This window comes from Mya arenaria, chromosome 13 (assembly GCF_026914265.1).
Source record: "Mya arenaria isolate MELC-2E11 chromosome 13, ASM2691426v1".
NCBI classification, from domain to species: Eukaryota; Metazoa; Mollusca; class Bivalvia; order Myida; family Myidae; genus Mya; species Mya arenaria.
Genome location: NC_069134.1, coordinates 62,961,296 through 62,986,698, shown reverse-complemented (window position 1 = coordinate 62,986,698; position 25,403 = coordinate 62,961,296). Strand labels below are relative to the sequence as shown.

The following is a 25,403-nucleotide window of genomic DNA, read 5'->3' as shown; positions in this document are numbered from 1 at the left end:
GACTTTGGTTCAAAATCCGGCTAAAAACGGAAAGGCCTGTAAAAAAATAATTATTCATTCAATTTTTTATTTAGACTAACAGATATATGGTGAATGTACAACCAATATGCACTTTAACTACATAAACGCTTTTAACCAAAATCACATATTCAGCATATATATGGGTGAAGTCCTTTAGTAGATTAGCCGGTGTTGTTTTTTTATTCTTTAACACGCTATTGAAGATTTGTCTTTGGCACAAATACATCTATTAAAATGATTGAAAAACAAACAAACAGTAAAAGCGACATTGAAACCACGAAGTGTACTCATTCAACAACACAACCTGTATGTGAAAATAACAAAGTGAAATCTTAAACACAACAATATAATAAATCCCCACGGACAATGCCGTAAAAGGTAAGATAAACATAAACATTATCATAACAGAGTTGTCTTCCTTTGAAAACCCAAAATTATTCGCCATAACCGTGATGCTCATAAATGTTTGATATTAGCCGAACGTTTTTTGACTTGTTCATTATTTTAAAATGCCCAAGGTCTCTCAATTAGATGTCCGTTTCATTGGTTTCAAGTTTTCCCCCTCCAGACGGCCTTGCCATAGAGACAGTGTTCTTGTGTTCCATGCTGACATGTACAAAACTCTCCTGTGCGTCCATTGTGGTAAGTGGGCTGCAATATAAAATATATCCTGGAGTTGCAGTTATATAACTCCCATACGTTTTAAGATATACAAAGCATATTTGAAAAAAATAAATAATAGAGGATAATTGTTTGTTTCAGTGTAAGATCGTAATATATTTCACCGAGTGAGCACCAAAAGCTTTATTTAACGAGTGAAATATCTAGTTTTGATGTTCACGAGGTGAAATAGATAACGATGATAATGGAATATAATAACCTATTTTATTGATGAAGACGTAATGGTATGTTCTGAAATAAATCAGTGTTCTGTTCTGTGTGTTCTATATCACATCCAAACATGAAAAAAAGTTTTAGAAAATGTACAAACTTATGATGAAATGTGCTAGTGTCCGAGTTGCTTACACGCTCAAACAGTAATTCGCAAACCAATTAAGGCAAGTTTTACAACGGATAGTTTCACGCAACCTATGTTTTGCAACCTCAAGCTTATGTGTTGATACACAAATGTTTTGTGGGTTACGACGATGAATATCGATATACAAAGTATTTTTTATAATGTATATATATCCATTTGCTTTCAATCTCAAAATAGTAAACAAATCAAGGTCGTAACGTTTTTTAAAACCTACCGTTTAGCACCCTTCTCTGTGTCCCCTCCATCTTCATCGTCACCATCGTCCACATCTTCATCTCTACCTGACTCCATTGAAGACGCTCCAGCACCACCACTGTTTCCACCCTCAGTGATTCTAGAGTCTGTTTCCTCTCCAACAGTTACGTCACCAACAAGTTTTTCGCGTTTATCATTATCAGGCGTGTCTTCATCAGACGGACATATATCGTCCTCTTCATCTGAGACATTTTCGTCCTTTCTGATATCATCTGGCTCATGTGTTGACTCATACCTTTCCTCATCAACGTTTTCTGCCTTCGGTTTCTTTGTACCTCTTTTTATGTCATTTTCTTCAGGTGTGAACTCTTCCCATTCTTTCTCTTTTACAGGTTCGTTAACATCATCATCATGCTCGTCGCTATCATCTTCGTCTTCGCTGCTATCTTTGGCGTGTTTAGGCTTTTCTTCAACAACGTCCTCAGTTTCTTCATTATATCGAGCTGATTTGGTATTTTCTTTGCCTTTTGCAATCTCTTCAAACTCATGAACATTAACATCATCTTCTTCATCACTAGCACCTTTGCCTTTTTCATCATTATCTTCATCCTCAGTCTCTTCGTCATCATCGTCATCATTATCATTATCATCGGCGTCTTTATGGTCATCTTCTTCCTCCTGTTTTTCTTTCTTCTTTTGGACGTCTGCACCTTCTGGAACTTTAGTATTCACTTCTTTAGTAGCACCTGCATCTTCTTTCACACCTGTGACGCTTATGTCCGTGAAAAGTTCCGCTTTGAAGTTGAAGTTCGTTTTTCTGGTCATGTATCTGTCAATATACATTAATCATTAGTTCGAGATACATTTTATACATGAATATAACTCGCAATACTTGTCTGCATCCCAAAGCTTTAAGCAAATGACATTTCATTTATGAAAATTGTTGTTTAACCCAATAGATGGCAGAATCAGTCAGTGATCGTGAAAATAATTATATACATGTTTGTTCACCATCTCTAAATAATACTGCCACCAATTTTACAGAAACAAGAGCGAACATGCAGATGTCAATGCTCGTCGTTTTAAACAGCTGAACATGAAACATAACTGAAAAAAATAGCAGGGAAGCGATCAATTTTTGTTGGGCTGAAGATAAAAACTCGACAACTTCTTTAACCGGGTGTATGGTTCATGCAAAAAGATAGGTGGCAAGTAGTATACGTTTCAAGTCAATGGCTTCAAGTTGAACATTTCAACCAGGGGCGAACACTGATTAGACGTTAGAGGGGGCGTAACCTATGAACGTAACCTTTAGACTTGCGCCCCTCTCTAAGAACCAAAATTTGGGCTATGAGTTTTTTTTAACGATTGCCAGTCCGATATGGTGCATTTAGGGCATATTTTATTACTTTTTTTCTCCTATATTGAAATAAAAAGTACACTTGGACGAATTATTGGAGGGGGGGGGGCGGATGCGCCCCCACTACTCAAACTGCTTCTGACAACTACTCGCAATTAAGGTATACGCACGACGAAGAAAGCTACGCCAAAGTATGACAATACATTTACCTGTATTAGAACTATTTTGTTTCTTCGAAAACAAAAATGAGTTTAAAAAATGCACGAGAAACGCAGCGTTATTTAGAAATTAAAACATGGAGCGCACCTGTCCAGAGCGGCACTAGAAGACTGGGTAGCCTCACAATCGAGCAGCGAGCGGACAATCATGATGGCCGCCATGGCTGAGTCTTCGTCGAAGCAGACGACATTTATGAACGTCAGCTTTAGACTGTCGTCCGCGGAGGCGGAAAACAACAACAGAGCGTCGAAGAACGCTGAGATGCAGACGTCCAGAGGGAATCCGAATGGACCTGTTCGTTAAGAGAAAATATAGCAATAGCTACTAGTAGTTTATTTTACCATTTGATAACAATGTTATTGTAACACCAACGTTGTTATAAGGATAAAATCAGGCCTTGTTATTTTGACAATAATTAGTATACTCATTTTTATAATGTTATAATTTTTACTGGAATCATTTCTAGTAAATTATGGAAAATAACACTTTGATTTGGTTATGCAAATTCCCACACCCCCACCAAAAAAAATTCTAAAAAATAACCCTCTTCGGTGGTGTCTAATTTGTTTTGGTGCCAAAAATGACATTGAGCAAAATACAAAGGTATTAGACAATGATTCCCTATGACATACCTTAAACAATATGGCTCAAACAATAAGCCTTACTCAAATTATGTCAAACCCTCAACGTGAATGTACCAAACGGTACACATAGATGTAAACATAAAAGATATACTTAAGGCTAAAAACAAATGTGCCCAGACAGTACACCATACATACCGGCACTGATAAGCGGAAGTGAGAGAGACTGAAGCCAGAGTTTCCGGTCTGCGTACAGGAGACAGTTTAGATACGTGCACACCAGCATGTGAGCACACGACTCGCCATTCGATTCCCGCCAAGTTGGACCGAGAGTGTGCATCACGAAACCAACCTTCTGGTTCAACGCACCTAGAAAAACACGGTCTGATTAGTTTGTGTGTGGTGATGAAATTGTTCGCCATTTTTCTGCGTATTACGTTGAAGGGACACGCCCATGTTTTTGGCCCAGAAAAAGTCTTCACGGAAATGCATCTGAAAACACTTATTGTGTAATTATTATTCTTTGTTGCCGAAATTGCAGAAAAAAATACAATTATTATAAAAGTAAACAAAAAATATTCTGGTTTTAGCAGGGAGCGAACCAACGCCGGTACAGTTAAAAATTGTTTAGAAATCTAACGCTATTTCCACTCGGCAATAAGGACTGGTAACGCATCTGATGGATATTTTAAACTTTATCGAATACATTGGTAACATCAAGTGATAATGTGATCAACCAATCACGCAACAACCCTTTAGCGAGTCGCGTTGCTATCATTTCTCAAAATTGTGGTCTTCATAGACAGTATTTGAGCAAGTATTAACATTTGTTAAAGAGTTTCAGCTGTCAGAATCTTAGTTTTAACACTCCTCTTTTTTTGGTAAAAAGTGCATATTACAAACTATGAACGAGTCCCCTTTAAGTTGGTATGAAGGTCAAACTAAAAGTCAGATTGTCTAAGAGGTTTTACTTTAATAGATATTCAGCAGGGATTTTAGCCAAACTATTCTTAAATAATGTATTAAGGTTATACTGTCAAAAACAAATTGTATAACTGGCGTTTCGTTCAAGAAATGACTGATTGAATCCCTGACTTAGTAGCCTTTAATAGTACTGTCGGAAGTTGGCACCAGTGAAAATATTACTTGTTAGCGTAGTCAGTAAAGTGAATCGAACTATTGAAAGCATGCTATATCTTTCTTTAGGTCGCTGGACTAAAAATAATGACCCCCCCCCCCCCCACTTACCTCCGGCGGTCGTGTGCATAACATCCGCCACGTTCAGGTCGCCATTCTCCTCCGCGTACTTGCGACATTCGTGCTTAAGATCGTATCCGGCTGCCCCCACAATCGCACGCGACACTCCCGACTGGCTGCTCATGGTCGCGTTCGTGGGATTCACGAGGGCGTCTGTCGTTTGGCGCGTGATATCGTCCATGGCGACGCGTACCTTGATCCGTCCTGGCATGTCGAACGAGAAATCCAATGCGACTTGCTCGTCCCCGAAGTTTGCTTGGGCGACATCGAGTCCTCGCGTCATTTCAGGCATAGGGGGAGCTTTCCTTTGGGGTCGGGGTCTTTGGTGAAAATGAAAATAAAAATTATTAATTTTATATTTCATTACATGTTATAAAATTGATTATAAGGACAAAATAGTTTACAAAAGCACTATACGGACCATGGCTTATTTAGTGCAGCGTGTAATGTTTTTTTCAATCAATTTGGGAAGAGGATCGGGGAGTTTCTGATTGTAAAAAAACGTTATTTTGTCTAAAGGTTTTCATGCCCTAGTCAGAAATGGTATCATTGTATTTCCACCGGGTGCCTACTGCGCGACTTTGATCCGCCGTTTAATTTTGACAGTTTTGAAAGCTGTCATAGGGCGCTTTCTAGAGTTCATCTTCTAAACTACTAAAGCGTCCAAAGTGCTTTGATTAACTGGTTATTTGTCGAACAAAATGTTCTATTCTAATATCAGTAGTTATTTTGTCAAAAATTTGGAATTACAATTTCGCCGCGAAGTGGACACAAATGCTTATAAAAATAGACAGCATAGGAATTCCTGTGATAATAATTGTTTGTCAAGAACACACCAACGTTTCCTTATCGAAACATTTTTTTCTGAAATAGTTTTCCTTCAAAAGAGAAATTCATTCCATAACCAACGACTCTGATGCTACAGACGAACTACGTTGGCTCGAACTCCAAGGGCGACGGAAAATTCGAGCCTAGCGGGACTTTTCCCTTTCATTTTGAATAAATTGGCCCTTGACATCCAGTTCGAGCCAACGAGAAAGTTGAGCCAAGCGAGTTCGAGCCAACGGGGTTCGACTGTATGCTTCTTTTCTAATGTTCTCACCTTCCGCTCCCCTCCACGAAGTTTGTCCCCGCAGCAAACCTTACATTGCGGTCAAACCCAGCGGTCAGGTCATCATTGTCGCTATCGGAATCGAACCCACGATAATCATAGGTATTTATTCCCCCAGCGCCACCATATGCCCCCATATCAGCAATAAATGGCGTCTCTTCGCCGCTTGGGTCGTCGACGTTAAGATTATTTTTTTTGGCGGAAGTTGCGACGGTCGGTTTGCGTTCCACCTGTTCTGTATTGCGCCTTAAAGTGTTATCAAACTGCTGATTCCCTCCAGCAGGCGTACCCATGGACCGCGGCATGACGTTTTTGTTTTTATTTTTATTGCTTTTTATCGAAGACATGCCCTCTTGCATACGTCCATATTGACCAGTGTTCTCTGGAGGATTGATGGATGGAATGTTTGGTTGTTTGATCTCCGTGTGTCTAGACGTCGCAGATTCGAAAAACGTCACTTCCGTCGCCGGTGGTGGCGCCTGGCTGTTGCGTGCGGCTCCCGAAGCCATCTGGCGATTACCGGAAGTTGCACTCCCCCTTGAGAGCTTCCCGTCATCGGCCTCAAATCCGAAGACGTCCAGCATGGTGTCGAGATATTGCAGTGCCCATTCGATCTGTGAGAATAAAACAGTAACTTACAGAACATTGGAGTCGTTGTGATACATGACATGTACGTGTCCTGAACGTATAGCTCAAGAAGGTGTATAATTTACAGCTTAGTTTAATTCGCTGACAATCGCATAAATCAGTTTTCTCGTGCTATTGTTTCAATAATAACTGGTAATGTACACTTATCTGTGTATAGTAGTGCACTGACAGTAGCATACACGGATACATACTTAAGTATCGTAGAACACATAACATACACGTACACTTACCTGAAGACGTAGTGCACAGACAGTAGCATACACGTATACTTATCTGGATGATGTAATACACATACAGTAGCATATACGTACACTTACCTGAATGACGTAGTGCACACACAGTAGCATACACGTACACTTACCTGAATGACGTAGTGCACATACAGTAGCATTCGCGTACACTTATCTGAATGACGTAGTGCACACAGTAGCATACACGTACACTTACCTGAATGACGTAGTGCACACACAGTAGCATACACGTACACTTACCTGAATATCGTAGTGCACAGACAGTAGCATACACGTACACTTACCTGAATGACGTACTGAACAGACAGTAGCATACACGTACACTTACCTGAAGACGTACTGCACAGACAGTAGCAAACACGTACACTTACCTGAAGACGTACTGAACAGACAGTAGCATACACGTACACTTACCTGAAGACGTACTGGAACAGACAGTAGCATACACGTACACTTACCTGAAGACGTGGTACACATACAGTAGCATACACGTACACTTACCTGAAGACGTGGTACACATACAGTAGCATACACGTACACTTACCTGAAGACGTACTGCACAGACAGTAGCATACACGTACACTTACCTGAAGACGTACTGCACAGACAGTAGCATACACGTACTCTTACCTGAAGACGTACTGAACAGACAGTAGCATACACGTACACTTACCTGAAAGACGTACTGAACAGACAGTAGCATACACGTACACTTACCTGAAGACGTAGTGCACAGACAGTAGCATACACGTACACTTACCTGAAGACGTGGTACACATACAGTAGCATACACGTACACTTACCTGAAGGCGTGGTACACATACAGTAGCATACACGTACAGTTACCTGAATTACGTAGGGCACAGACAGTAGCATACACGTACACTAACCTGAAGACGTACTGAACTGACAGTAGCATACACATACACTTACCTGAAGACGTAGTGCACGGACAGTAGCATACACGTACACTTTACTGAAGACGTGGTACACATACAGTAGCATACACGTACACTTACTTGAAGACGTGGTACACATACAGTAGCATACACGTACACTTACCTGAAGACGTACTGAACAGACAGTAGCATACACGTACACTTACCTGAAGACGTACTGCACAGACAGTAGCATACACGTACACTTACCTGAAGACGTAGTGCACAGACAGTAGCATACACGTACACTTACCTGAATATCGTAGTGCACAGACAGTAGCATACACGTACACTTACCTGAAAGACGTACTGAACAGACAGTAGCATACACGTACACTTACCTGAAGACGTACTGCACAGACAGTAGCATACACGTACACTTACCTGAAGACGTAGTGCACAGACAGTAGCATACACGTACACTTACCTGAATACGTACTGAACAGACAGTAGCATACACGTACACTTACCTGAATGACGTACTGAACAGACAGTAGCATACACGTACACTTACCTGAAGACGTACTGAACTGACAGTAGCATACACGTTTACTTACGAAAAGACGTAGTGCACAGACGGTAGCATACACGTACACTTACCTGAAGACGTGGTACACATACAGTAGCATACACGTACACTTACCTGAATTACGTAGTGCACAGACAGTAGCATACACGCACACTTACCTGAATTACGTAGTGCACAGACAGTAGCATACACGTACACTTACCTGAAGACGTGGTACACATACAGTAGCATACACGTACACTTACCTGAATTACGTAGTGCACAGACAGTAGCATACACGTATACTTACCTGAAGACGTGGTACACATACAGTAGCATACACATACACTTACCTGAATGACGTAGTGCACAGACAGTAGCATACGCGTATACTTACCTGAATTACGTAGTGCACAGACAGTAGCATACACGTATACTTACCTGAATTACGTAGTGCACAGACAGTAGCATACACGTACACTTACCTGAAGACGTGGTACACATACAGTAGCATACACATACACTTACCTGAATTACGTAGTGCACAGACAGTAGCATACACGTACACTTACCTGAAGACGTGGTACACATACAGTAGCATACACGTACACTTACCTGAATTACGTAGTGCACAGACAGTAGCATACACGTATACTTACCTGAAGACGTGGTACACATACAGTAGCATACACGTACACTTACCTGAAGACGTAGTGAACAGACAGTAGCATACACGTACACTTACCTGAAGACGTACTGAACAGACAGTAGCATACACGTACACTTACCTGAAGACGTACTGCACAGACAGTAGCATACACGTACACTTACCTGAAGACGTGGTACACATACAGTAGCATACACGTACACTTACCTGAAGACGTACTGCACAGACAGTAGCATACACGTACACTTACCTGAAGACGTGGTACACATACAGTAGCATACACGTATACTTACCTGAAGACGTGGTACACATACAGTAGCATACACGTACACTAACCTGAAGACGTATTGAACTGACAGTAGCATACACGTACACTTACCTGAAGACGTACTGAACTGACAGTAGCATACACGTACACTTACCTGAAGACGTACTGAACTGACAGTAGCATACACGTATACTACCTGAAGACGTGGTACACATACAGTAGCATACACGTATACTTACCTGAAGACGTAGTGCACGGACAGTAGCATACACGTACACTTACCTGAAGACGTGGTACACATACAGTAGCATACACGTACACTTACTTGAAGACGTGGTACACATACAGTAGCATACAAGTACACTTACCTGAAGACGTACTGCACAGACAGTAGCATACACGTACACTTACCTGAAGACGTACTGAACAGACAGTAGCATACACGTACACTTACCTGAAAGAGGTACTGAACAGACAGTAGCATACACGTACACTTACCTGAAAGAGGTACTGAACAGACAGTAGCATACACGTACACTTACCTGAAGACGTAGTGCACAGACAGTAGCATACACGTACACTTACCTGAAGACGTACTGAACAGACAGTAGCATACACGTACACTTACCTGAAGACGTACTGAACAGACAGTAGCATACACGTACACTTACCTGAAGACGTACTGAACAGACAGTAGCATACACGTACACTTACCTGAAGACGTACTGAACAGACAGTAGCATACACGTACACTAACCTGAAGACGTAGTGAACTGACAGTAGCATACACGTACACTTACCTGAAGACGTAGTGAACAGACAGTAGCATACACGTACACTTACCTGAAGACGTACTGAACAGACAGTAGCATACACGTACACTTACCTGAAGACGTACTGAACTGACAGTAGCATACACGTTTACTTACCAAAAGACGTAGTGCACAGACAGTAGCATACACGTACACTTACCTGAAGACGTAGTGCACAGACAGTAGCATACACGTACACTTACCTGAAAGAGGTACTGAACAGACAGTAGCATACACGTACACTTACCTGAAAGAGGTACTGCACAGACAGTAGCATACACGTACACTTACCTGAAGACGTGGTACACATACAGTAGCATACACGTACACTTACCTGAAGACGTGGTACACATACAGTAGCATACACGTACACTTACCTGAAGACGTACTGAACAGACAGTAGCATACACGTACACTTACCTGAAGACGTACTGAACAGACAGTAGCATACACGTACACTTACCTGAAGACGTAGTGCACAGACAGTAGCATACACGTACACTTACCTGAAGACGTAGTGCACGGACAGTAGCATACACGTACACTTACCTGAAGACGTACTGCACAGACAGTAGCATACACGTACACTTACCTGAAAGAGGTACTGAACAGACAGTAGCATACACGTACACTTACTTACCTGAAGACGTACTGCACAGACAGTAGCATACACGTATACTTACCTGAAGACGTAGTGCACGGACAGTAGCATACACGTACACTTACCTGAAGACGTACTGCACAGACAGTAGCATACACGTACACTTACCTGAAGACGTACTGCACAGACAGTAGCATACACGTACACTTACCTGAAGACGTACTGCACAGACAGTAGCATACACGTATACTTACCTGAAGACGTAGTGCACGGACAGTAGCATACACGTACACTTACCTGAAGACGTACTGAACAGACAGTAGCATACACGTACACTTACCTGAAGACGTACTGAACAGACAGTAGCATACACGTACACTTACCTGAAGACGTACTGAACAGACAGTACCATGCACGTACACTTACCTGAAGACGTAGTGCGCAGACAGTAGCATACACGTACACTTACCTGAAGACGTGGTACACATACAGTAGCATACACGTACACTTACCTGAAGACGTGGTACACATACAGTAGCATACACGTACACTTACCTGAAGACGTACTGAACAGACAGTAGCATACACGTACACTTACCTGAAGACGTACTGAACAGACAGTAGCATACACGTACACTTACCTGAAGACGTAGTGCGCAGACAGTAGCATACACGTACACTTACCTGAAGACGTAGTGCGCAGACAGTAGCATACACGTATACTTACCTGAAAACGTGGTACACATACAGTAGCATACACGTACACTTACCTGAAGACGTAGTGCACAGACAGTAACATACTCGTACACTTACCTGAATGACGTAGTGCACAGACAGTAGCATACACGTACACTTACCTGAATGACGTAGTGCACAGACAGTAGCATACACGTACACTTACCTGAATGACGTAGTGCACAGACAGTAGCATACACGTACACTTACCTGAATGACGTAGTATACAGACAGTAGCATACACGTACACTTACCTGAATGACGTAGTGCACAGACAGTAGCATACACGTATACTTACCTGAAGACGTGGTACACATACAGTAGCATACACGTATACTTACCTGAAGACGTAGTGAACAGACAGTAGCATACACGTATTCTTACCTGAATGACGTAGTGCACATACAATAGCATACACGTACAATTACCTGAATGACGTAGTGCACAGACAGTAGCATACCAGACAGTAGCATACGCGTACACTTACCTGAATGACGTAGTGCACAGACAGTAGCATACGCGTACACTTACCTGAATGACGTAGTGCACAGACAGTAGCATACACGTACACTTACCTGAATGACGTAGTGCACAGACAGTAGCATACACGTACACTTACCTGAATTACGTAGTGCACAGACAGTAGCATACACGTACACTTACCTGAATTACGTAGTGCACAGACAGTAGCATACACGTACACTTACTTGGATGATGCTGTACACAGGCAGTAGCATACACGTACACTTATTTGGATGATGAAGTACACAGACAATATCATACACAAACTCTTACCGGTACCCGTACAAAAAGGGATCATAACCTCGCTGCTTAGAACAAAGGACAAGCTTACTATACAATATTGGGTAAGCGGGTCAAAGAACTAAGAACCACAGTTCTATGTGATATGCATTCGTCCCTTTTTAAATTTAGACATTGGGATAGGGTCCAACAGAAAACTTAACATTTTGCATTTTAAAAGAAGTTAAAGAAAACTGTAAAGAAAATGAATTACCCGATTGCTAGTAATGCAGTATACATGTATAAATCACATGCATTATCAAATTAAGTTGAATTGAAACCAACAATAAAAAGAACAAGAGCTGTCACAGTATGTGACGAATGCCCCCGAATGTGACATTGACCTATGAACAATGTCAGTACATGAAAAGTTGATCTTGCCTTTACATGTCAAATACATATGGCAAGTTATTTTAAATTGCCTCTGAACATAAAAAAGCACCCATATTTGACAACCTACACTCTTATGTCCTAATATTCACCTTTCCATTGTGAATAAACACTAAGTGTATCTTTCACCTTAGAGGTAGGGACATGGGTCTTGCAAGCGACACGTCGTCTTGGTATGTCGGACACATCTGGCAAGTTATTTTAAAATCTGTCCATACAAGAAAAAGTTACAGCCCGGACACCACAATTTATACCCTCTGTCCTTATATGCAGCATTCCATTGTGAATAAACACTAAGTGTGACCTTGACCTTAGAGGTAGGGAAACGGGTCTTGCACGCGACAAGTGGTCTTGGTATGTCGAACACATGTGGCAAGTCATTTTAAAATCTGTCCATACAAGAGAAAGTAACAGCCCGGACACGACAACCTATTCTCCTAAGTGTGACCTTGACCTTAGAGGTCTTGCACGCGACACGTCGTCTTGGTTTGTGGAACACATGTGGCAAGTTATTTTAAAATCTGTCGATACAAGGGAAATTTACAGCCCGGACACGACAACCTATACTCTATGTCCTTATACGCAGCACTCCATTGTGAATAAACACCTAAGTGTGACCTTGACCTTAGAGGTAGGGACACGGGTCTTGCACGCGACACGTCGTCTTGGTAAGTGGAAAACATGTGGCAAGTTATTTTAAAATCTGTCGATACAAGGGAAAGTTACAGCCCCGACACGACAACCTATACTCTATGTCCTTATAAGCAGCACTCCATTGTGAATAAACATCTAAGTGTGATCTTGAACTTAGAGGTAGGGACACGGGTCTTGCACGCGACACGTCGTCTTGGTATGTGGAACACATGTGGCAAGTTATTTTAAAATCTGTCCTTACAAAGGAAAGTTACAGCCCGGACACGACAACCTATACTCTATGTCCTTATATGCAGCACTCCATTGTGAATAAACACTAAGTGTGACCTTGACCTTAGAGGTAGGGACACGGGTCTTGCACGCGACACGTCGTCTTGGTATGTGGAACACATGTGGCAAGTTATTTTAAAATCTGTCCATACAAGGGAAAGTTACAGACCGGACACGAGTTATTGAGCCGGACACACGGACGGACGGTGCGATTTTAATCTGCCTACCTTCGGGGGCACACAAATTGAATGTTTGTACTGTTTTACTAATTCTCCTATCTGTATCAGATGTTGAAAATAAATCATATACTTTGCTTATTATGCCCGCCTACCTGATACCACGAGCCGTCTAGGACGTACGTCTGCTTGTCGTACTGGAAGTCGACTTTGACGTCACCGATAAACTGCAGCTCGTCCACGAGTTGGGGAGTCAGACTCAAGAATGTGGACACGTTCCCTTCAACTTCCGCTGTGACGTGACGGAACACCTGAAAATCACGTGACGGTTTACTAATTCACACCACGCCGATAGCGAAAAAGCTACGCCTACATTGTCATGTGACCCCTTAGTACGGGCCCACCGACAAGTACGCAGAAGCAGACGATAATTATACAGAAGTATTACTCGACAATCAGACAAAAATAGCATGGAACGTGGTAAAACAAAGTAATAAAAGCAAGAATATCATATATAAATTAGTATTAATAAGTTAGTGTCGAACCGTGGTCTAGTTGCAACACATTTGACTGTTAATCCAGGGGTCGCGGGTTCGATTTCCCGCCGCACCACTAAAAACACTTATCGGCTTCCGGGAGGGATGTCAAATGGGGTTCCCGTGTGACAGAAGTTTACACTGGTGCATGGTAAAGAACCAGGGTAGCTCTAACCAGGGTAACATTCTGTCTGTACACTATGCCCCGAAAAAACAACCTTAAATAACAATCTTATCGGAGCACTCGCCGATGGGTAAGGCCCAAATGCAAGTAGTAATAAGCTTACACACCACCATGAATTAGTTGATTAATATTAATAAAATGCAATGTAAGATTCAGGTCTTGACTTTGAAATAATTTATTTCTAAACAACATCGGGATTTTGTACCAGTAGAAATGCACTCTCTTTCTTAAAACTCAAATTTAGGGAAACAAAACGTGTACTTATTTCCTTTACAACAAAAAACGACGTGTGTTTGGATCAAATGTCGAAACTTAATGATTTTCGCTGATTATCTTCCTTTCTCCATTAAGTATCACCAGCTTAATTCAAGTTTAATTACTATTATTATTTATATAACTACCTTAATGTTTCGCTCAATGGATTGATATCCATTTGAAACGAAATGCAAAACTGTTCAACAAAAAAATATCATAACGTTAGTCATAATCAAAGCACACGTTAATACTTTGATTTGGCTCATTCACAAATTTATATGATTTTGTGTATACTTTTGTGGCCTTAAGTTTAATGAATAATGATATAAGATCTTTTATCTTAATTTTTTTAAAATGTAACTCAAATCATTTTAAACTGAGTTGTCTTTTTCCGTAAAAGTATGTCTAATCAAACTGCAAGAAATGTTCATTTGCTGGAGTTAAAACTTTACGCACATGAAAGAGACAAATTTTAAAATAAAAATATATGAATCAAATAGCAAGATATCGTCAATATTACACACTAAAATCGATATTTCCTTTTTTAGGACTAAAGAAAAATATACGTATGTATATAATGTACGGTTCCATTAACGAAACAATACATTTGGGGGTTTAAACTAGTCTCTTTAAAGGTCCCATTGTTATTAAACTAAAACAAACAAAAATGCATAATTGGAGCAACATTATGGGAAAATGTCAGTATTTTGCCTTTACTTATTTGTCTAAGGGGGGGGGGGGGGTGCAAAGAAGAAAAGTCAATTTTAAATGAGTATAATGCCTATTGTAATTTAAAACGTACCTGTTTGGGTAGAGGACACACATCTATATTTGTGTTCATGATCTGGTGACGTTCCTTTATTAGACCATCGACAACTGAAAAAAACGATCTTGTTAAACGAGCTCTTATTTTATGCAGTTTCCTATTTGTTTTTGTTTTTCAAACTAACTCATAACTGTTTCTTGTTAATGCATTTTAATAGTCCTTGTCATATTTACAAAATGCTGAATCTATTTTCAAACTTAAATACTAAAACGTGACATATAACATAGTTTCCTGGGAACTCTTCAAAATTGATGTCGATTCGAAAATAGTCATTCTGTTCTTTTTATTTAAATCAAATGAACTGATGTGCTGCCAAAAAATTGGAGGCACCATGCAGTTATGTTTCATTTGAATTTAAGAAGTCTCTAAAACGTTTACATTTTATCATCTTTTTTTAATTAATCCAAAGTGAACTTTTTACGAAAATGCATCTCGAATCAAAACAAATTTGATTGTGTTGTTTTCAAGAACATTAAAAAGTTGACCTCAAAATAAGGGAGGGTAATTCACAGCTTTTTACTGTCATTAAATGTCGAATATATATAATTTCAACGGATAAAAGTTGGTCGTACCCTTCGAGTCCTCAAAGAAAACAACAGCCGAATTGTGCGGAAGTGGGAAGAACATTTTCTCGACATGACCTCCGCCGTTTCTAGGGTTACTGAAGTAAACCTTTAGATGTTTATCAGTGACGTTGCTAGGCAACCGAGTCACGTGGATACCGTACATCTTTGAGTTGTTCTGGAATATGTCGTTTGGCGTATGTTTGGTAACTAAACTTCCATAAGCTGGAAAATACGATATATATACATACATACATACGGTTGGTGATGGAACGATGTAGAAACCACCAAAGACGTCAACAAAACTGTCCAATTACGTCTTGGGATGTTCAACATAAGCTATCAAGTCACTACCACAGCCGTCAGTGCGGCTGAGATGCAGATAAGACAAAAATATCACTACACGTCTTGAAATTTTCTTTTGATTTAAAAGGATTACACAAAAAGTACAGTTCGGCGGCGGTTGAAGATTGTTTTCCTTTGGACAGATGGGGTGGCACTAGCGACTTTAGGACTCCCTTGTTAATAGTTTGTATGTCAGAATCAGGAAAAGTAAAAGTTCATCAAAGTGCAATATTTCAGATTTAAATCATTAATTTCTTTCTTGAGGAAAAACCAGCAACTCCCTACCACAATTTAAACCATTTTATTTTCAGTTTTGGGACAGGAAGCGCCTTATCTATCGCCCTTATTTGTTTTGTATTTACTTAAGCCGCCTCAAAAGCTGTTCCCACCCATAACTGTTCTGTAATGTTTTGAATGGACTCGAAAATGAATCATATTATATAAACTATTAGTCACACATGTCTGGTAACTTAAGTTAAACGTAGTTATGCCGCTGTGTGTATTTCAAGCTGTATGTCTATTTTACTTCCCGGTAGTGTGACTATGAAACTTAAAGAAAAAAACTGGTTAAAACTAGATAACTACAAAATTATATGTAAACGGCATTTTTTACTCTATTCAAAGGACTTATTTTGCCCTGCAATGTTTTATCAGGTGTTTCCATTGTTATTGTTTTCGATGTATAGACTATAAAGAACATTACATGAAAATACTATAAATCTGATTTTCAAAAATATCGGATTGCAACTTCCGGTTTCAAAACGAAAAGATATGCGTATTAGTTTTTTATAACAATGCCTACTACAAAACTGCGATAGAGTTGAATTAAGTACGTAAATTCTTATAACATACTAAACATAATCTTACAAAACCAACAAAAACAAAAGAAATCGTCAATATCAGATCACATACGAACGATAACGTACCATTACAATACTCCTAGTTTTGAAATTTATATGTTAAAACGAAACTAGGAATTCCCAGTATTGACATTTTCGGAAAGCCTCGTTTTTTATCTAAAAAAAAAGTAAACATTCGTCATTCTTTCTGCAGTCGTGCAGACAGGTAGTGCATTTTATTATTAATTGTACAGTCGAGTAAGGGATTCCGAATCAGTAAGGACAAATTCAGTGCTGTATAAATATTAGGATAGTCAGCTAAATGAAACAATACATGTTCAGGAGCTCATATATGTGGACAAGATTTCTATTACTTTCAAATTATAATGAGACTTCTGTAGTCCATACATCTTGTTGTCTAAATATACACACTCATTGTAGGAATTCCGAATAAATTGATGGTGTTTAGGATCACGTGATACATTAGGCTGTTTTATCCAATTACTGTATCTTCTGTTCTCTGAAGTTGGGGGTCGTCTCAAAATCAACTTAAACTGTCGAAACAAACATGGAAAAGGCCAAAGATTTTTTTTATTTGATTCTCATGCAGACTTTAAAAATTTAATTTGGTGTTTGGGTGGAGTTTATTTAGAAAAAATAGGCTAGTTCGAATTTTTTTAACTTGCAGTCTCTCATTAACAGGCACTTTTTATAAATTTGAAGGTTGGTCATATTTAACTTTTATTTTATTTTACACAATCCATATTTTTCCTAGTCAAATGAAAAAGTAAGACTGGTGGGTTAAAGTAAGGATGTGGGGTTTCAGACAGGTGGTCAAGTGAAAATCCAAAATGATTGATTTTGCCACCAATCTTGTATTTGAGGCAGGGCTGAATGTGACAAATATCTTTTGTAACTATATTTATTTTTTGTTAAAACCTTTAACACAGACATGTAACAAAAACAAATTGTGACAAAATATACATTGAATATATAAAACAGTGTCTACTGGCTTTGTTAATACATTTAACACATGCAGTACCAGTCACTAACTAGAAATTAAATAAAAATAATATGTAATAAATAAAGATAACAAACATGGTATATATGAAATGGAGATATGATGGAATAAGATAACGATTGTGTTAAAAATAGTAGAAAATGGGCATTACTCACTCATTATCTAAGCTGGAGTTTTGCCCAATGAAGTTGCTATTGAAACATGTGTACCAATTTTCATTTGAATATCTTAAACATTTTTTTAGTAATCACCCAAGGATGAAAGTTTTTGCATGATGCTGATGACGAGGAATGCCAAGGGTATCACAATTTCTCGACTGTTTTCTTAAAATTTAAAAAAGAAAAGCTAAAAGTATAATTGTCCCATTATCTGATAAAACTTCAGTACAGAGTAAATGTAACTATTTATATTTCTGATCACAATGTTCATTGCACTCCCAGATGTCATTTCAGCAACAGTGTCTTACAAATTCTTAAAAGTTTCATCAAGGCATGATGCCATTGGCTGGATGGTGTAGTGACATGGAAACACCATACAATCACCATGTAACTTTCATTTTGCTCTGGCCATGGACATGTACTTGATACTGGATCACAACATGTTTCAGCATACACAGTTCCTCTCACCATGAAATTGAAAATAAAACACATTTTAGTAAAACACTTCATATTGTGTCAATATATTGTATGTAAATGTACATGTATGTGGTGATTAAACACATCTAAGTTTCCTTTTATGTCAATATAATCAGAGTATTAAGAGTCACCAGAAATTAAGTAAAAACAAGAGTGACACTCACAAAATACGCCCATCAATAATTTCTTGGATTCTAAGACAACTTACTGTCACATTGGCCCTTTGAGAAGCAAGCTTTTCAAGAAGCAAATGATTTGGCACAATATGGCATTAACAGTAGAAAATCCTGAAGAGCCTGGCTGGTTATAGAACTTTGCCAAGAATATATACCAACAAACATTTATAGTAGCAAGTTTGGTGAAATTCGGATAAAAACTGTTCAAGTTTGAGAGTAGACAAAGCTAAAATGGCCAATTTTGATAAATTCAGGGGGCCATAACTCTGGAGTGCCTAAAGCGATTAGGCTGGTTATCGAACTTGACCTAGATATTTCACCAACAAACACTTTCATGAAGTTTGGTGGAAATTGGATGAGAAATGTTCAAGTTAGAGAGCGGACAAAGCTAAAATGGACAATTTTGACAAATTCAGGGGGCCATAACTCTGGAGTGCCTAAAGCGATTTGGCTGGTTATTGAACTTGACCGAGATATTTCACCAACAAACACTTTCATGACGTTTGGTGGAAATTGGATGAGAAATGATCAAGTTAGAGAGCGGACAAAGCTAAAATGGCCAATTTTGACAAATTCAGGGGGCCATAACTCTGGAGTGCCTAAAGCGATTTGGCTGGTTATCGAACTTGACCTAGATATTTCACCAACAAACACTTTCATAAAGTTTGGTGGAAATTGGATGAGAAATGTTCAAGTTAGAGAGCGGACAACATTGTGGAGCCGCCCGCCCGCCCGCCCGCCCGCCCAATTTTGACAAATTCAGGGGGCCATAACTCTGGAGTGCCTAGAGCGATTTGGCTGGTTATCGAACTTGACCTAGATATTTCACCAACAAACACTTTCATGAAGTTTGGTGGAAATTGGAGGAGAAATGTTCAAGTTAGAGAGCGGACAACATTGTGGAGCCGCCCGCCCGCCCGCCCGCCATGGGTGTTCCCATAATACGGCCATCGTAAGATGGGCGTATAAAAACACACTAAATAACTTACAATATATACACTGATGATTTCCAACTAAAATGAGCTACAAATTTGCAACCACGAGTTCTACCCCTCTTAATTTCCATATTCGAGGTTTGCCCCTGCACACCGACAACCTCGATCATGGCCATCAGTTGCTTCTACTATTAAGTATAAGATCTAGCACCATTTAAAATTTTATGAAAAAGTTTACTGTAACATACACTGAACCACTGGCTTAGTAATGTTCTGTTTAATAAAGGCCATGATTTCTATCAGTTAATTTTCAGACAAATATGTTTGGTTCAAACTTCTTAAAGCTGCACTCTCACAGAATGAATGTTTTGACAACTATTCTTATTTAATGTCTTGGAACAAGCAAATTGTGTCCAAAATCCCTAGAAATCAGATCACAGATTTTTATATTTAAATTAAAAAATTATGTTTAATGCATTTTTCTTAAACTGCTAACCGTAAGTAACGGTTTAAGCCATAAAACCATAAATTTTCGAACGGAAATTTTTTATCGGCAATCTTATATCATTGGTTTGCAGATATATTTATGCAAAAATTTGCTCTTTCAAGTTTCCAAGATTAAAAAAGAGTTGTAAAAATGGTATCTATGTGAGAGTGCAGCTTTAAAACACTCACTATAAATTTATCTAGCTACTAAAAAGTGATATTATTGTAGAAAGTTGAGTTTTCTACAAATATTTTAACACAAGAATGTAGAATTGTTTACCAGACCGTTATTTACTGTACAATATACATTGCACTAGACTTTGAGACAGCCCCCAACATGTGACCCGGAATTCCCGCAATAACCCACTTTCATTTTCAATGTAAAATCAATATTTAATGTCAATATATTTTTGTGGGGTGCTAGCATCTGTTCAAGTAAATATCCATTTTTTGCTAAACCCCAAAATAACAAGTATTTACCACTTATTTACCTATTTATTTGACGTTGTTTCATCCAAAGCGCTTTTCCATTACCTAATTTTCCATTAGTCTAGGTATCGTATTTCGGTAAGTCTAGGGACCCGAACAATTTTACTGACGGTGCGTCAGTAAAATTGTTCGGGTCCCTAGACTTACCGAAATACGATTATTTACCGAAAGACGGATAAAATTACCGAAATACGCATGAAAGTTACCGAAAGACGCCTTCTAATGCATTTATTTTTAAATAATCTTGTATATATAATGATTATACGCATTGTACCCAAAAATTATAAAATAATATTTAGAAATAATTACTTTATTGACAAAAGAATTTCCCTTTTTTAGTCAAATAGAGTTATCTCCCGTCGTCAACCGAAATACGATTTATGGATATGGTTAAACTGGAGTAATCGTGATAGAAATTTACCGAAAGACGCTTGCTATTGTATTTATTTTTAATATTCATATATATTTGATGATTTTACACATTGTAGCCAAAAATTATAAAATAATATCTAGAAATAATGAGTTTTTTTGACAAAAGAATTTCCTTTATTTAGCCAATAAGAGTAGTCTCCTGTTCTCAACCGAAATACGATTTATTGATATGTTTAAGGTGAAGTAAGAACATGACAAATATATACAGTTAACTTAATACTAAATTTTTATTTTATTTTTCATCATTTCTCTACATACATGACACATACATTTGATTAACATGGTGCATTAGAAATAATAGCCTGCATTTCCAGTGTCTGCAATGGATTTGGACTAGTCTTCTGACGTACGTGTCCCTACAATGGCAGACCTTAACTCTTTGAATTGACCTTCAACTAGCTCATTGGACAGGTGAACAAACTTTGTGAATGGTTGTGACCTCCAATCCACAGTTTGTTTTAGGACATGGTTAATGGACTCACAATTGTTGTTTGTCCAGTTTGGGGGAATTACCTCATTCCTTACAGGGTCGTTAAATCTGGGAAACTAGATTCAATAGCCTTGACCAAGGCCTTTTCATCGTCAGTTCCAATGACCAATTTGTCGGAACTGACTCCTAACTTGAGCTTCAGGTGATGAAAAAAGTGACTATATGTTTCAAAATCACTGTGGTCGTGTATGAACATGGGGCCTAAGAAAATTGGGGGGTCACCAGTGCAGCGGCGATTGACGGACAGTTGTTTGTAACAAGTAACTGTCACGTGTTTACAAATTCAAACTCAGTGATTTGGCTATCATTTACTAAAGGTACAAAATGGTTTGGTACAAAGTTGCTTATGTCAACAGACATCATCGTCCACATGACGGAAAATTGGGGTTGTGAGTTTCCGGCATCATATGATAATCCACTATATGCACACGATTTACAAACAAATTTGAGGTTTTTGGCACTCCATGACTTAAGGTCTTGCTCGGACATTTAGCATGAACCCAATTCCTACAAATAGAACAATGTATGCATTGATCACTACTACAGTCAACAACACATATAGCACAAGGAAAGTCATCCATCATTAATTATTTCAGAGTGTAAAGTTCTATTAATTTGGACTTCTTTAAAACTCACAGCAATAACTTACCTTTTTACTCACGATTGTTATTTATGAATCTTCAAATGAAGCCGTCAATTTGTGTGAAAATCACCCGCAATTATAAATGTACACGTAATGCGTTCCTTTAATGCGTAATTATTATGGTATTTACTCAACACGTGTCACAGAGCCGAAAAGGGTTTACCCAAATTAACACACTTTCAATAATACCAAACTGTCCCCCAAAAAACGTGCCGCTACTTTGTGGGGTGTCATATACCGGGTGATAATTATGTTGTTTTAAACATCGCCTGATTTTGTGTATTTGGTGTGGTCTGGTTATTAGTGTCCATAAGTAAGCTAATTTATCTGAAGATGAGAACTTCGCTGTTTAAAAACTTATTTTTTCAATTTTCATATAAACGAAAATTAAAATTTGAAAGCCCTGAACTATACCGTAGATCTAAGTTAGTTTAAAAGAAAATGTTTTTTAACGACATTTTCGACCTATTTCAAAGGCAATGTTTCAAGTATATTCCAAAATACTTTCAAATGCTGTTTATTGATCTAACATTTCCATAAGAATATAAATTCTATTATTTGAATCCAAATTCATAATCATTTTCATAATACAACAACTAATAAATTATTTTTACCTGCGTTAAATCGTCTTTCGGTTGGCGAAGGGAGACAACTATTTCACTGACATATTGTCTTTATTCAATTGAACAATAAGTAAATATTTTCATGAACTTTTTCATTTTTATGAGTGTGTTTTAGTTATATGAATATTATGAGATCATCATTAATTGGAATAATTGATTATTTTGGAAGCTTTTATCTGTCTTTCGGTTGGCGAGTCGGCACGCGGAATTCGATCTCGAACACTGAAATTTCAACTGCCTATTACATCATTATATTTTAATATTTTTCTCTCAAATTTTGTTTGGTAATGTATTTGTATAATATTAATATAAAAACAATAAAATAAATGCATTAGAAGGCGTCTTTCGGTAACTTTCATGCGTCTTTCGGTAATTTTATACGTCTTTCGGTAAATAATCGTATTTCGGTAAGTCTAGGGACCGAAATTGTTCCATTTGCGATATTTGTAAACATGTACACAAAGACAGTTTTGATGTGTACATGTTCTAAAATTGTTGTAAGCATTAACAAAGCGTCAAACACAATATATATATAAAATAAATCTTCATATGCAGGTCATTCCCAGATATTTTCCGGTGAATTTAAACGACTGATTCTTAACTACCCCTGATTCGGAATCCCTTACTAAACTGTATTCTTTTAAAAGATTGCAACCATATTTTCTGCAACAATAATGGTGGTATTTACTTATTTATCCACCAGCGTATACTGGTAACCACGTAACACTCTTACATTTCTTTCATTTCACATTGATTTTCAAGAAGAACTGAGCAGGTTAATATGCACGTCAACTGAACTGATAATATATACATGTGTATAGTTCACCAAAAAACCTTTACCTTTAAGTAAAAAATTAATATATATATTTTAAAGGTATAAACACTAAATTTTAACTTCCACTGCAATTATATAAAAGGGCCAAGTGATGAAGTAGAAATTTCCGATTTAGATAAATGACAAAAATATGGTGGCTGAGTTCTGCCTTTTCGTTTTTTCGCAAAAATATGGCATGTAGCGGTGCAAAAATATGGAAAAATAAAAAGAGGATATTTGTTGATTTCATTTAAAGATCGTTTTTTATTTATGTTATAGAAAAAGCATCCAAGAGTTTTATGCCACTAAATAAAATATGATCTTACACTGAAATCAACTTTTTCTGTTTTCTTTTATGCTTATTTTGTTGATTTATTGGTACTTAAAACTTATTTTTCTAAAAACTCCCTTTTTGGAATACTTAGTACTCCATTTGCTACTCGACTGCCTTTGGGACGTCCCTTATGCACAATCGACGCGCACCGATCACACATGACGTAGATTGTCGTACTTACGCCGGCTTCACGGTGGCGAATATACGACATGTGGCTAGCGGGAATACGATGGATTCTTTATACTTTTCGGTGAAATGCGACGTTTCATAAATGATTAAAAAGCGTATGTTACAACAAGCTTGTATCAAGGTCAAGGTCATACTTAGAGGTTAAAGTTCATACGATTAGCATACGCATGACTATATTCCGTGCCAAAGGGCCATTTAAATATATAATTAGATTTTCAAATAACTTGTCACAAATGTTTACCATATTGAAACGATGTGCAGGGCGCATGTTACATCTAGTATGGTTCAAGGTCAAGGTCAAAGGTCACATGACTACAGTTCGTGTCCGCTCCATATCTGGAGAACCGCTTGAATGATTTTGAAATAACTTGCCACAAATGTTCACCATATCGGAACGATATACATATGGTATATTACAACCAGCTTGGGTCAAGGTCAAAGTCACACTTAGAGGTCATATGACTACATTTTGTTTCCACTCCATATCTTGTAAACCGCTTAAAGGATGAAATAACTTGCAACAAATGTTTACCATATTGAGACGATGTGCAGATTTTATGTTACAACCAACTCGGTCCAAGTCAAGGTCACACTAAGAGGCCAACGGTCAAATGACTTTATAAATACATATATGAATACATTTTGTGTCTGATGTTCACCATAAAAAAATGCCAAAAAAAGTGATTTTTTTATGTATATAAATTTATTTCAAACTTTTTTTTTCTTTAAAGGAATGTCATCTGCGAATTATTATTATATTATATCTCTGCCACGAGCGAGTATTGCTGGATTTCATTCGGAACACCTGGGTCATTTCCCATCGAAAACAACCTCAGATGTATGCCGGTACATCAGTAGAAGTAGGAGTTGTTCGTAAACTTTTAAATATTAGTCTTAATTAATTGAAATTTATTCACGTATGTTTTGTATTACTTATTTGTACTAAGTTTAAAATGGTTGCCATTGAAGTGTATTATTGCATACATAAGATTCACAAGATTAAAGCCATTAAGTTTAACTGTTAAATTAAAATTACTGCGCTGTCTACTTATAATATTAGATTATAAAATGTCAGCAAGCCAGAAA

General features: G+C 38.1%; 1 protein-coding gene across 2 annotated transcripts; it reads right to left on the bottom strand.

Moving 5' to 3' along the window:
- Positions 1 to 50: 50 nt before the first annotated feature.
- Positions 51 to 17,501, bottom strand: LOC128214504 (uncharacterized). 2 transcript variants are annotated; one of them, XM_052921003.1, is made up of 10 exons: positions 17,483 to 17,501; positions 15,876 to 16,091; positions 15,280 to 15,353; positions 13,658 to 13,813; positions 5,775 to 6,397; positions 4,664 to 4,992; positions 3,614 to 3,784; positions 2,922 to 3,126; positions 1,275 to 2,084; positions 51 to 672 (listed from the first exon to the last, which is right to left on the bottom strand). In XM_052921003.1, the coding sequence occupies exons 1-10, from the start codon at positions 17,484 to 17,486 to the stop codon at positions 549 to 551; spliced, it is 2,712 nt and encodes a 903-aa protein (XP_052776963.1). In that variant the 5' UTR covers positions 17,487 to 17,501; the 3' UTR covers positions 51 to 548. The 2 variants fall into 2 exon arrangements, with proteins under 2 accessions (XP_052776963.1, XP_052776964.1); XM_052921004.1 differs by lacking the exon at positions 17,483 to 17,501 and adding an exon at positions 17,138 to 17,247.
- Between the last annotated feature and the right edge of the window lie 7,902 nt (positions 17,502 to 25,403).